The sequence below is a fragment of the Nematolebias whitei genome, chromosome 14, assembly GCF_014905685.2.
Source record: "Nematolebias whitei isolate Nwh7 chromosome 14, NemWhi1, whole genome shotgun sequence".
NCBI lineage: Eukaryota > Metazoa > Chordata > Actinopteri > Cyprinodontiformes > Rivulidae > Nematolebias > Nematolebias whitei.
The window spans coordinates 36751366-36763853 of record NC_056511.1 but is presented as its reverse complement, the minus strand read 5'-3'; the positions used below and the strand labels follow the sequence as shown (position 1 = coordinate 36763853).

The 12488-nt window shown below is 41.0% G+C and overlaps 1 protein-coding gene across 1 annotated transcript in view; it reads left to right on the top strand.

Moving 5' to 3' along the window:
* Positions 1 to 3132: 3132 nt before the first annotated feature.
* The window catches only part of pls3 (plastin 3 (T isoform)), a 23017-nt gene continuing 13661 nt past the window's right edge, over positions 3133 to 12488 (top strand). Inside the window, exons 1-3 of the mRNA XM_037687510.1 lie at positions 3133 to 3209; positions 11365 to 11469; positions 11630 to 11781. Of these exons, the coding sequence (XP_037543438.1) occupies positions 11409 to 11469; positions 11630 to 11781 (213 nt within the window). The 5' untranslated portion in view covers positions 3133 to 3209; positions 11365 to 11408. The remainder of the gene's footprint in view (positions 3210 to 11364; positions 11470 to 11629; positions 11782 to 12488) is intronic.

The window sequence follows — 12488 nt, the reverse complement described above, 5'->3', positions numbered from 1 at the left end:
GCTCGGGCATCTGGTTAGGATGCCTCCTGGACGCCTCCCTGGTGAGGTGTTCCAGGCACGTCCCACTGGGAGGAGACCCAGAGGAAGACCCAGGACACGCTGGAGGGACTATGTTTCTCGGCTGGCCTGGGAACGCCTTGGAATTCCCCTGGACGAGCTGGCCCAAGTGGCTGGGGTCAGAGTGAATGGTTGTTTGTCCCATTTGTCTCTGTGTCCCTGTGATGGACTTGCAACATGTCCCCCACCCGTTGCACAGTGACCACTGCTGACAATTCCATGGAATAAGTAGGTTAAAAAAATGCATGGATAGATGTACAAAAATTATTCTTAATCTTTTGATATTTTGATTAGGAGCTAGATTTTTGTACTCTTTCAAAGTGGTGACCATTTTCTGGGATTTCTCAAGATTTTTCAAAGTTTTCTTTTGTACATTGGTTGCTCTTTGACTCATTTTCTGTCCAGTCCTTGCACCTGTAAATGACAACATATTGTGGAGTGTGACAAAAGCAGTGTCAGACCTCTCTAAAGCCATCTCTTTTGGAATTAGGAAAAAGCTTTGGCCTGGTGTTTCAAAAAGGTCAGGGGTCCAATCCTCTACAAAGTGTCAACGTGCTCTTGTCCACTGATTTCCCACCAATATGCTATTCAGTGTATGCTGTCTGAGTGGGAATGTAAAATATATATATATATATATATATATATATATATATATTTATATATATATATATATATATATATATATATATATATATATATATGTAAGTGAACACACATTGAGCGTAAGGATGAATGAGAAGCATTGTAAAACATTTTACAGAACATGTGTCTTTAAGATTATGCTCTACTTTCTGGATTTCTTCGCACAAATCACAGTTATCAAAATGACAATAAAATTAATTTAAAGCGTTTGCTAGTTTGAAGTCTGAATAAAAACCATTTATAGTGGCACGGGCGTGTTGTGCCTTCTGAAGGCCTGCAGTAGTCTTCATAATAGCCCATGCTGAGCCAAGTTTATTTGTGGCCATTTTCGTCTCCAGTTCAACTTTGTACTTTTGTTTTGCTTTTGAAATTTCTTCCATTACTTCTTTTCTGGTTATTTTTTTTTTCTATTTACCCTTCATTTATACAGTTAGTCTCACTGAGTCAGGAGAACTCATTTTCAAGAGACTTGTTTTTGGGAGCAAATGGTGGGGGTTAAGGGCCTTGCTCAGGGGCCAAGAGTGGTGCAAATGAGTGTGGAGGCAGGTGTGGGTGTTTCACCTTTTCCACCCACATTTTGCTGTTGACGGTACTGGGAGTTGAACCTGCGACTTTCCAATCACAGGCCCATCTTCTCTAACTTCTGCGCCACCACTCCCGATACTGGCCAAAGACTGTTCCCTGTTTAAAAGCAATTGATTTTTTTTATATAAACAGGACTTAACTGATTTAGTAACCCACAAATTCTCAAGAAATTCAGCCAAAGTCCAAGGTAAAGTTTTGAAAGTCCTTCAGAAAGCCTAATGACAGTTTACTTAGGACATATTTTAAAAATCACAATTAAGTCTGCCTTACATCACACAAAATTTAAAGACATTAGTTGAAGGGATAGTTCAGTTTACTTTAACAAGATAGAATAGCTCGTTAAATTAAATTGAACTATCCCTTTAAAATAAAATTTAAAATAATGTACCAACTTAAATGTTAGATTCTAACATATAATATTACTGGGTAGTTGGTACCTTACTTTGCCAGATTTGACATCAGTTATAGAGCACGCAGTATGGACAAAAAAGTAAAAGTCTTCATCTAGGATAAGCTAATGGCTAGCCAAACCAGGGCCTGGTTTTATTTTTTTCAGGATAATAAAATAATTTTGTACAAAAAAATGGCATATGAACACTACATTAGCTACAAATAAACTTCTACACATTTGCATGACTAAACACTTGAGCAAACTCTTGACTATCCTGATGCATGCTCAATAATCCAGGTAGAAAAATCTAAAAAGTTAAGTCTGGTCCTCTGGACAGGTTAAAAAAAAAAAAAAAAAATGTAGAAACGTTTCATCTTTCACCTAAAAGATTTCTTCAGTCTGAGGAGCTGTATTCAGCTCAAAGCTCAAACTGGTTGATCCACTATGACAAGGTGCTATTTAAAAGACAGGTCCTCAGACTGAAGAAGTCTTTTGGGTGAAAGATGAAACGTTTCTACAGTTTATTGTTTTTTGAACCCATCCAGAGGACCTGACTTAACTTTTTTAGATCTTGACTAACTAGATCGAAAAACTGATACTTTCAGGTACCTTGGCAGCACTGACATATTTATATATTCTCTGACTGGTAACTCTAAATTGTCCCTAGGTGTGAGAGAGTGAATGGTTGTTTGTCTCATTTGTCTCTATTTGTCCCTGTGATGGACTTGCAACCTGTCCAGGGTGTACCCCACCCCTCGCACTGTGATGGTTGGACATGGGCACAAGTGATTCCTGTGACCCAAAAAGGAAGAAGCGGGTAAAAGATAATGGATGGATGGATGGTGTCTCAACATGACTAACCTGAATCTTTCAAGGAATGAATACATGGTCTGCAAATGTGACTCACAGGCACATTTGCATTCTACCATTGACATTGTTTGGTTATGAAAACATTGCTAACTAAACAGACTGTCATGCAAAAAAATGTTTAATATCAGCTAATGTAGAGTTCTCTTACACAAGCATGCCATTTCTGAGAGAGGTTTTTTTTTTTAATGTCTGAGAAATCATAAAATTAATCAGGCCCTTGTTTGATTAGTCACTAAACCAGCCTTGAAGAAAACCTTTGCTGCTTTCTTCATATTCTTTGCTATATGGCTGATATCACCGTATATATGGTAAATTTTGATAACTGCTAGCTAGAAAATCAATTTAAAGATGACTAAATTATCACTTTTAATACTCAGTACTAGTGCCCAGTATGTGTGAATGTATGTGAATGAAACATGTGCTCAGCAATCACATGCATTCGCAAAAAAAAAAAAACGTTTTGAGGAACAATATTTTATTTTATTTGTATTGTTTTTATTTTTAAACGTAAAATTTTGGCACAAACGGCGCTCTATACTATTGGAGCATTTAGGTGACGTCACCGACAGGGCGGAGCCAACATTCCTGGCGTCTACTTTTGTCTGTACGTGGAGGAGGCAGGACACTGAACTGGACGCCGTCTAGAGATTCGGGCGCACCGACAGTGAGTATCAATTTCCTGGCAACTTTACAGACGAACAACTTCTTACAGCTAAACTTTAGCCCCTTAGTGTTAAAATAAACGGTGTATATTGTCTTCATTCGTCCTTTATTGTGAGGCAGCCGCCACCCTCCCTTCAAAGGATGGAGGTCCAAGAGGATAGTTTCCTGCCTACATAAACTTACATGTCTGTTGCTAACCGCCTAGCATTAGCCACACCTTCTTTAGCTTATTCATCCTTATCACGCCAGCTTAGCCATAAAATGCTAAAATTATTTCGACTCATTTAACTGTAACGCAAGAAATTAAACAAAGATGACAAAATAAAAATAATTAGCGTCTGGGCGAAAATAATGCGCATGCGTTGAAAACGGTACACAAAGTAGTTTTTTTTTTCTTTTTTTAACAGGTAAAAATGTGAGTAAATGTATTATTTAAGAAAATATTAGGCGGGTCACCCATAAACTTAAGGAGTTTTAAGTTTTAATTTTAAAAATGTTTTATTAGTTTTAAAGGTGATGCCTGCTATGACTTTTTTAAAGTTACTATTTTGCCATCTTATGGCATTTGTTGCTATTAATTAAATTACTTTAGGCTGAATGAGTTCTCCTCTGTGTGACATAGATTGTTTTCCTAAAGTATGATTTGTGTGGTATACATAAGAATTTTTTTTGTTTTGTTTTTTTGTCTGAAGACCAGAAAAAGCACCTTAGTCATGCTCACTTGGGTAATTTTGTTTTTGCTCAACAGTGGTCTGTGTAAACTTGTTTACTGCTCTGAGTGATTTACCAGATAATTTTTTTTCCTGGAGTGCATCTGCAGCATTTTCAACATCTGGGATCCTGATTGTGGATCATGACTGGAACAAGGTTGAACAACAAGGCTGCCCAGAAAACCCACATGGCAACTTGTAAAATGTTTTGACTTTACACAAGGAGAGTGTTGCGATTACAATCAGTGCAGACACTTGAGTGGGTGATACTGATGCCCATTTCTCTTAAACTGTCCAAAAGAGAGCAGCTGAAGGTGATTTCTCTTCACTTTTCATTGAGAGGGCTCCTCGTCGTAGTGGCGCCTGACATTAACCCAGCAGGTGTGGTTGGACCGGCAGTGAGTGAGTGTGTGTGTGGTATGCGTGCTATGCTTCACAATAGTTTAATAAGATCTCTGTTTGCAGTGGAATGAGATGAGCACCCACTGCCTGCGTTGTACACAGACATTACGCATCTGTTATCGCTGTAAAAACAAACCAGAGGGTCAGGAAGGAGGAGGAGGTACAGTTTGTTTTCTACCGTTCACACCTGTGGGAACGAACAGGTCGCTCTACTTTCTGATCTGTCAGGAGCTCCAACTGGAGCCTTCAGTCAAATGAATCAAGTTACTTTTTGGCAACACTTTTCTGGAACGTTGAATTTAGAAAAGATATACATGTTGCAGACATGTTATAGGTGCTCTTGAGTAACTGAATTATGTGAATAATTGCTCTCTTTTCAATTAAGAGCCTAGCATTTCTAAAAGGAACCCAAGTCGATGGCGTGATCGGCCATCTTGAATTGTGTTGAGTCCAGAAGTTGATGACTTGCAGACGTGCGTCTTGTGATTCCTGAAAGTTTCATTAAAGTTCATCCAGTGGTTCGTGAGATAATTTGTTGTTCTTAAAACACATCTTGCACGATCTGCTAGTGCTCAGTGAGTGAGGAGATGACTCTCGCCTACGACCACTAGGCCTGTCATGATAACAAATTTTGCTGCGCGATTGTCTCAAAATTATTGCAATGAAATAATATTGTTTGAAAATTGACAATTAGTAATTATTGTCAAATATAAGAAGAAATGTTGGTTAGTTTATTTTGCGTGTAATACCTTTTTTGACCACCGGATGGCAGTATAAAACTGTTTGAACCAAAGGATGGATAGTGAGGGAGTGAGCAGCGTGTCTCTTTTAAGAAAACTGGGAGTGAGGCCCCTTAACGTGACATGGGCTGTCTCCTTCCTTTTTTCGGTTCTCAAAATGGTGGACGCTCGGTGTGGTTTAAGCTCTTTAGCATAGCATTTTTCACACAAAGCTTTTAATAAAAGAATCAGTAAACAAGTTCTCAGCTTCTTTTTTCAGAGGAAAAACAACTTTTTACACGAAGGCACAGGTTTTAACTAGGAATGTGCGATATGGCATAAAATTCATATCACGATATGTATTGTGAAGGGTGGCGATAACAATATATATCACAATATGTTTTTGTTATAAAACTTGCTAAAAAAAAGCATAGGATGTCCTTTTGCCATCATATATTTTGAATTTTAAAAAATTCCACTACTAGGTCCAGAGAGTTTTTAAATAATAAACAAACCAAGTATTAGGCTTCTTTCTTGTAGTGCAAAACAGTTCAAAATATATAAAATGTAGTTTAAGCCATATGTTTTAAACAAAATAATATGTTGTTAACTCTTACAGTTTCCAGTCTTACTTAATAAATGAACAGCAACAGAGCAGCATTTTACACTGAAACACTTCACCCTCCAAACCTCTAGTGGGCGACTCCTTCTGCTTTAATGGAGAGCTGACACAAAATGACTGTGGCTTTGACCAGAGGGTCTCGCAGTAAAATCACACAACACAGCGTTCTTTTCACGGATCAGAGAGCAGGTTTCTCTAAAGCTGACCAACGCTTACTTTAACTTTTGATGGAAAAAAACAAACTTTCGACGGAACACAGCGTTTTGCGTATGCGTCAGAATACGGTAACACTATGGCAAGCCGGCCTTAGTTAGCTTGTAGCTTCGCTACTTAGCTCTCGAAAAAAAGACTTTAACGCCACTTGCGCATAGTTTTCAACTAAAAAAAGTAACGATTAAACTGACAGCTCTGATTTTACATCAGACACAGCATCACTGCGGTTAGCCGGTAGAAGACAGATCTCTATCGTAGGCTAAATTTCTATCGTTTCTACTGTGTACCGTTTATATCGCGCATTCCTAGTTTTAACTGTGAATTTTGAAGCTTCGATGAGATCCCCCCCCCCCCCCCCCCGAGTTCGGCCTGTTAGCTTAGCTTCTCAGCTTAGCTGCTTTTAACGATCCAAAAACGTGATTTTTGGATCGTTAAAACAGATTTTAAAGGGAAAAGAGAAAAGGGGGGTGGGGGTGGGGGTGGGGGTCAGTGAAGAACACCGGAGTTGAGTTTGTCATCCAGTGTCTTCAGTAGAAAGAGACACGAAGAAACGAGAAAGCCGATAAATGAAAATGAGGTTAATTTTCATTTATCATGCGATTAATTGATTTATTGTTTATCGCGACAGGCTTAACTACCACACCTAATTATAGCTGAATGTCTATAAAACTGACTGAGTTATAGCCATTTTTTGTGTTTTCCAAGGTTGCTTGGCCATGGTGGCCATCTTGAATTGGGCTGACTCTTAATGTTCTTGTATACAGTACAGCCATTACTTCCTGGAGGTTAAATTAAAATTCACCCAGTGGTTTGTGAATTAAAGCTGTAAATTGAGTATGGAGGTTTTTCTTGAACATTTGAAAGCCTTTCCTGAGCCCCAGGACTTTAATTTAGTTTTGGTTTGAGCAGGCGGAGCCGTGCAGTCCGTAAAATGACGATGTGTTTTTGTTAAGTAATTACAAATGTAGGTGTGGCTCCTAACCTGCGGCCTACCGTTCAGCAACACCTTTTTCTAACCTGTTTAATGACATTCTCTGTTTGTGTGGATTCTTGTTTGGACAACTTTGCCCGAACAGTTTTTAATTTTTATTTTCACTGCTACACACTTTTGTTTGGTGACAGTTGTGCGTTACAGGAAGTGAAAACGGCTACCTGCGGTTCGACAAACCTGCTGAGGAATGGTTTAATATGACAATCCAGTTTTACCCCTGAAAGGAGTCCAGGCTGTGTTTCCAGCTGTACGTCAATTCCAAGTTGCATAAAGTCGACTCGCACATCTTTGTAGGTCTCCTCCTCCTCACCTGTCAGTCTGCCTGACGGGTGAGGAGGAGGAGGAGAGCCCGAGGAGCTGATGAGTGGCTCTTGACTCAGTGTTTGCTTCACATCTGCCGCTGATTGTGACTGTTCTTGCAGACTGTGTTGTAGGGTGTGTGCATTTGAACGTGACCACACATGGGAAGGCTGCCCGCTCTATTTGTGTGCCTCACGTTTCCCATGTAGCTGTGGATGAAACGCTGGCCAGGCGGGGCGTGCCGGTCCTCCCACTGAGCGCAGCCATCTGGGGGCAGCCCTGTGCTTTTTAATTGGCTCCATCAAACCTATCAAAGGCTACTGAACTGCTTCACCAGGGTGTTTAGTGTTTTGGGTTTTTACTTTTTTTGTATGTGTTGACCGTTAAAGCTGGGTCCGAGGAAAATATGTGGAGTTAAATGATGCAAGCAGGAATAGTTCAACGGTTTTGAAGCAGTGGTTCAGAGAAGTAATGAACAATTAATACTTTCCAGTTTGGACAAACGGTTTCTGACACGAAGACGAAAGTGGATCGCTGCCATTTAAAAACGGCTCCAATGCCAACACTGTTTTAAACCTTTCACGTCAGGCATATTTATAAAATGTTGTTGTTGTTGTTGTTGTTGTTGTTGTTGTTGTTGCCGCCGTAAAGTGTGAATAATTTCCTCATCTGCAGGAATAACCATGTACAGCAATCTCATTTATCACGGGGGTTACGTTTTGGACCCCCCCCCCCCCAATAAGTGAAAATCCACGAAGTAGGAACGTTATATTTATGTTAGTATTTATATATTTTAAGGCTTTATAAACTCTTAAACCTACGTCGTTTTAACAACACGTGTATATGTACTGTACAGTACTGCAACATTTTACTCACCGGCTCTGCAGACCAGCAGCTCGGTTCTGGTCCGACTCGGTTCTGGTTTGGCAGATCTACCCTGCTGGTTCTGGTCAGCTCTCTGCAGCCCTTGAGCACCAAAACGCTTTTGGAGGTAGCCGGACCTTCGGATGGCCAGCACGGGACCACACGGTGGTTCTGATAAAGTCCAAATCTGGATGGGGTAGTCCCAGTGTGTTCCGGAGAGAATGCTGGTCCTCCGTGTGGCGCCTCCCTGCTCAGAAGACCTCTTGGACCTGCGGTCGGCACTCAGATTCACCAATGAGTCTGGAGGTCCAGTTCTGGTCTGGTTCCTGGTTGGTCCCATGTGGCTCTCTGCATCCACTGGGCGCCGAAGTCACTGTATGAATAAGGACCAAACTTTTTCAGAAAAGATCAAAACTTTCCCTCTATTTCAGCAGAAAGCAATGGTTGGAAGCACTGTGGGGGCTTCTGGGAAATGTAGTCCTTTTGAGTGGCGATACAGTATAGGCTTATCGAGGGAAAACTACAAAATGGCGGCACCTGTCTGTAGAAGTATTTTTTAGTTAACTTTTTACTGTATCCCGTACTGTCCCAATTACGTAATATTAAAGTTGACAATTGTGTTGTGTACTTTTTTCTCATGTACAATCTTACTTTGAAAAACCACAAAAGAGCGAGTTCACAAAAGTCGAACCACGAAGTAACGAGTAACCTAAAATTGCTAGTTGTGTAAAGATTTATAAAGTTATTTAAAGTTAAACTAATTTGACCTTTCTGTTCTGCTTTGAGTAACACAAGGAAATGTTTACTGACAAAGGTTTTGATAAAGGTTTCTTCACATACGCTGTACGGCAGTTGTTGCATTTCTATCAAATATTGATTTAATGGGTTTGATATTTTAAATCAGCTAGTTTTTATTACACCTTGTCATGATATAGCCTTTGTTGACAACATGACAGTAAACCAAAGGTTTATAAAATAGCATTTGCCTGAAACGCAGTGAAATAATGAAGAGTAGTTTTAAGTGGACCTAGTCTGTTAATGTGAACCCTCTTGCTCTCTGATTGACTAATCGTGCGTAATCTGAGTTAAATTACTCACAAAGCAGATGGTGGTGTTTTTGAACAGCTTTAATCTTAAAAACCCTCAAATTTGTATTAATCAGTTTTGTGCCACACTTATTCCAGCAGAAATATAATACTCCTTCCAGTTGAACGCCACGCTGCACTGGAATCGCTACAGCTAGCTGCTGCTGCAGTTTGAGTTTTCAAACAACCATAGGCTTCCATCTTTAAAACAGTAAGATGTGAGCAATCATCTTTAGTCTTAGTTGTTCGAGCTAGCTCTTCAGTCTTATCAGATGTAGTTCTTTGTTTTTCAAACCGAGATCATTCTGAGACCCATGTACAGCAGGTAAGATACTAAATGTTCGCCCTGTTTCATAGAACCCCCTTCAAAGTATCTGAATTATCTCGCATCTTATTGGCAGCAGCTGCATATAACGTGACATCAAACGATTAAAAACAAGCGGATTTGTTTTCTTTCCCTCCTTGATTTCATTTAAAAATATCCAGCTACATATTTGGCAGCTCATTCTCAGTAATTATGCGTTTTTGTATAATTTAGCTCTGCAGTATTATTCCCACATTCTGCAGCCAAGTACAGATGTTTCACTGGTGTGTTTGAATTCAGAGGTATTGACCGGTCCTTTTAGTTTGCTGAAGCTGAACGTTTCTTCTCGTTTGTCCTCCAACAACACCCCCACCCCCCGTCCAGTTGTCAAAGGGACCAACTGTCTTTGGAGCCTGACACTCCGAGCGCATTTTTCCAGGACTTACTGCGACAGTTTGTGGCCAAGATTACAAACCCCTCTATTCTTCTGTGCCACCAGCGATACGGCTAACATTTGTCTGCCGCCATCTGTGCCCTCGCTCCGTGTATTTAACCCCCCTCTTGTGAGTCCGCCCGGCCTCTGTTGAGGGCACGGCGGAGGGGCTGGCGGGTGAGGTAATGTTTGTCAGCCCTTGTTGCAGCTGCGCCTCCTTCAGCAGCCACATTTCACATCCTTTTGGGAGGAAAGCTAAATATAGCCTCGCTTGCTTCGCTGTTTTCCTGACAGTTTAGTCAGGACTTTGTAATGTCCTGATTTAACTTCGTAAGGACAATCTGTTTTCTCTGATTCATTACGAGGCCTTTAAAGTTATGTTGTGGCTGATTAAAGTTGCTAATCTTTTGTTGCTCTGGATCGGTCTGCACTCCGTGTTTAATTCATCCCTTTGTTTCGTCTGTTGGAAAGATGAATAGGAACTGAGTCACGCCTCGGAGACCACATGGCTGCTGTTGAATCATCTTTTTCAGCAACTTTTGCTCCTATTATCGTAGCGTTTGCCTCGGAATAAATTATTTTTAGAGCCCATGCTCCTTTTTGTGGTTCAAACATTTAGTGTTATGAAAGCCAAGCAACTTTAATTCCAGGATTTCTCACAAATTGCGTGCGAGAGTCAACGTTTTCCCTTTTGAGTCAGGCTTGGAGAGACATGTTCACTCTGGAAAAGTCTTTGATCCCCAGTTTGTCGCGGCACAAACCTCGTTTTGTTCACCCGGCGCTCGTGCTGAAGAGGAATGCCACCGTACCGGTTCAACCCCCTGAGAGCGAGGCAGCACGCCCTGCTCACTTCTTTGTGAGACGCCTGGTCTGCCCAGGTCTCGAGCATTCCTCCGCCACTCCAGAACGGGAAGGAGGCGCAGGGCGAAATTCCTTTTTCTCCTGAGATTTCCTGACGGTTACGGTACTTTGCCTCAGCGGAGACTGTGAACACAGAGGTTTTTGTCCGGCTGAACGACCCACTCTCTGGCCTGAATACAAGTCTCCTTCCTGTCTTTTATTTATTTATTTATTTTGTGTGTATTTTTTTTAAGTGTCATACAAAAGTTTGCAGCAGTTTCTTTCTTCTTTTTTTTTATAGTGGTGCCAACATAAATAAAAAATTTAATAATGAGAGTCTGAAGTTTTGCTGGATGTCCTGTGCTGTAAGCAAATTTATGAAAAGCATGTAAATAACCCAAAGGTGGTTCTGGTCACAGCTCCTGTGCAGTTTTATTACAGTAAGGGCTTGTTTCTTCACAGTGGAGGCAACGGGAAACTGCTTTGATGAAGCAAAACGGGCATTCTTGAAGAGGAGTGAATATTTGGTGTGGGAGACCTGATGGAGGAGGGGTTTGATGTTTCTCAGGGGGCGTGCAGATACGCGAGGCCGCAGACGTCTGGATGAGCTCGTCTCGGCTCGTTCCTCCCGGTTCTTTTAAAGACTCTGATGATGTTTTTCCTCTTTCCACAGTCACCTTTTTTCTGGCTGACCACGTCTGGTCAATCACAGAAAAAATGTCTGGAAAAATAACACGGGAGGAGGAGGAAGAGATGAGGGAGATCTTTCAGAAAATCGGTGAGTGACGCAGATTATTGTGATCGCTGTTTAACGGAATTGTTGGGGAAAAAATGTATTTTCCTCCTAATGTAGGCTCAAACAGTTCCTGATACTTTTTATTACAAATGATTATTACACAATCACGTCATCGATCCTGCCTCTGTTTCTGTTGCTTCAGATCTGGACCATAACGGGTTTATTAATGATTTTGAGCTTGGCGAGCTCCTCAAAGAAGCTGGACACCCCCTGCCTGGCTACATGGTCCGAGAGACGCTCCAGAAACTGGATCGCAACAAGGACAACTTGATCAGCTTCAACGAGTTCTTGGCGGTACGTTAAAGCTGACACCAGCTCGTTTTAGCGTCTGCTTACGTTTGTAGTTTGAGCTATGAAATGTTCCTCGTCTTCTGGTGTTCCTACAAGGAACTCTCTGCAGCTCGTGCAGGACGGAGCTGGAAGGCCACAAACATGCAGGAATGTGGAAGTGAAGTCGGCAAAGAGGAGGCAGCTCCTGTTTTCTTTTTAAAGTGATGAAGGAGCGGTCATTAGGCCTTAAGAGGCAAAAACGCCAAGATCAGGTGATCGATCCAAAACCTCAACTGGCTCTAGATTTTAAAATTGGCACCGTTAAAGTTTAGGGTTTCTGTTTTAAAGAGGGCCTGATTATTTATTGTGAGAATGTTTTTAAATCGTTCTCACCACTGAGCCGTTTTTCTTCCATACTTTGTTCAGCGTGTAACTCCTTCAGCAGTTTTTGTTCTATTTAAACAATTCATACATCAAAACCTTCAGCTTATTCAGGACTTTCACGCTGTGAGTTTTGTTGTTTGTGCACATTTTACTTTTTGCAATATTTGTCTTTGTCGGCCATGGTTTTCTCATTGAAAATGGAGCTCTCTTAACACCCTTCAAACTCTTTGTGCTGTTTACAGCCTTTTGCTACTCATTTCAGCTTCTCTCTGCTCATTTCAGCTTCTCTCTGCTCATTTTAGCGTCTCTCTGCTCTTTTCAGCGTCTCTCTGCTCTTTTCAGCGTCT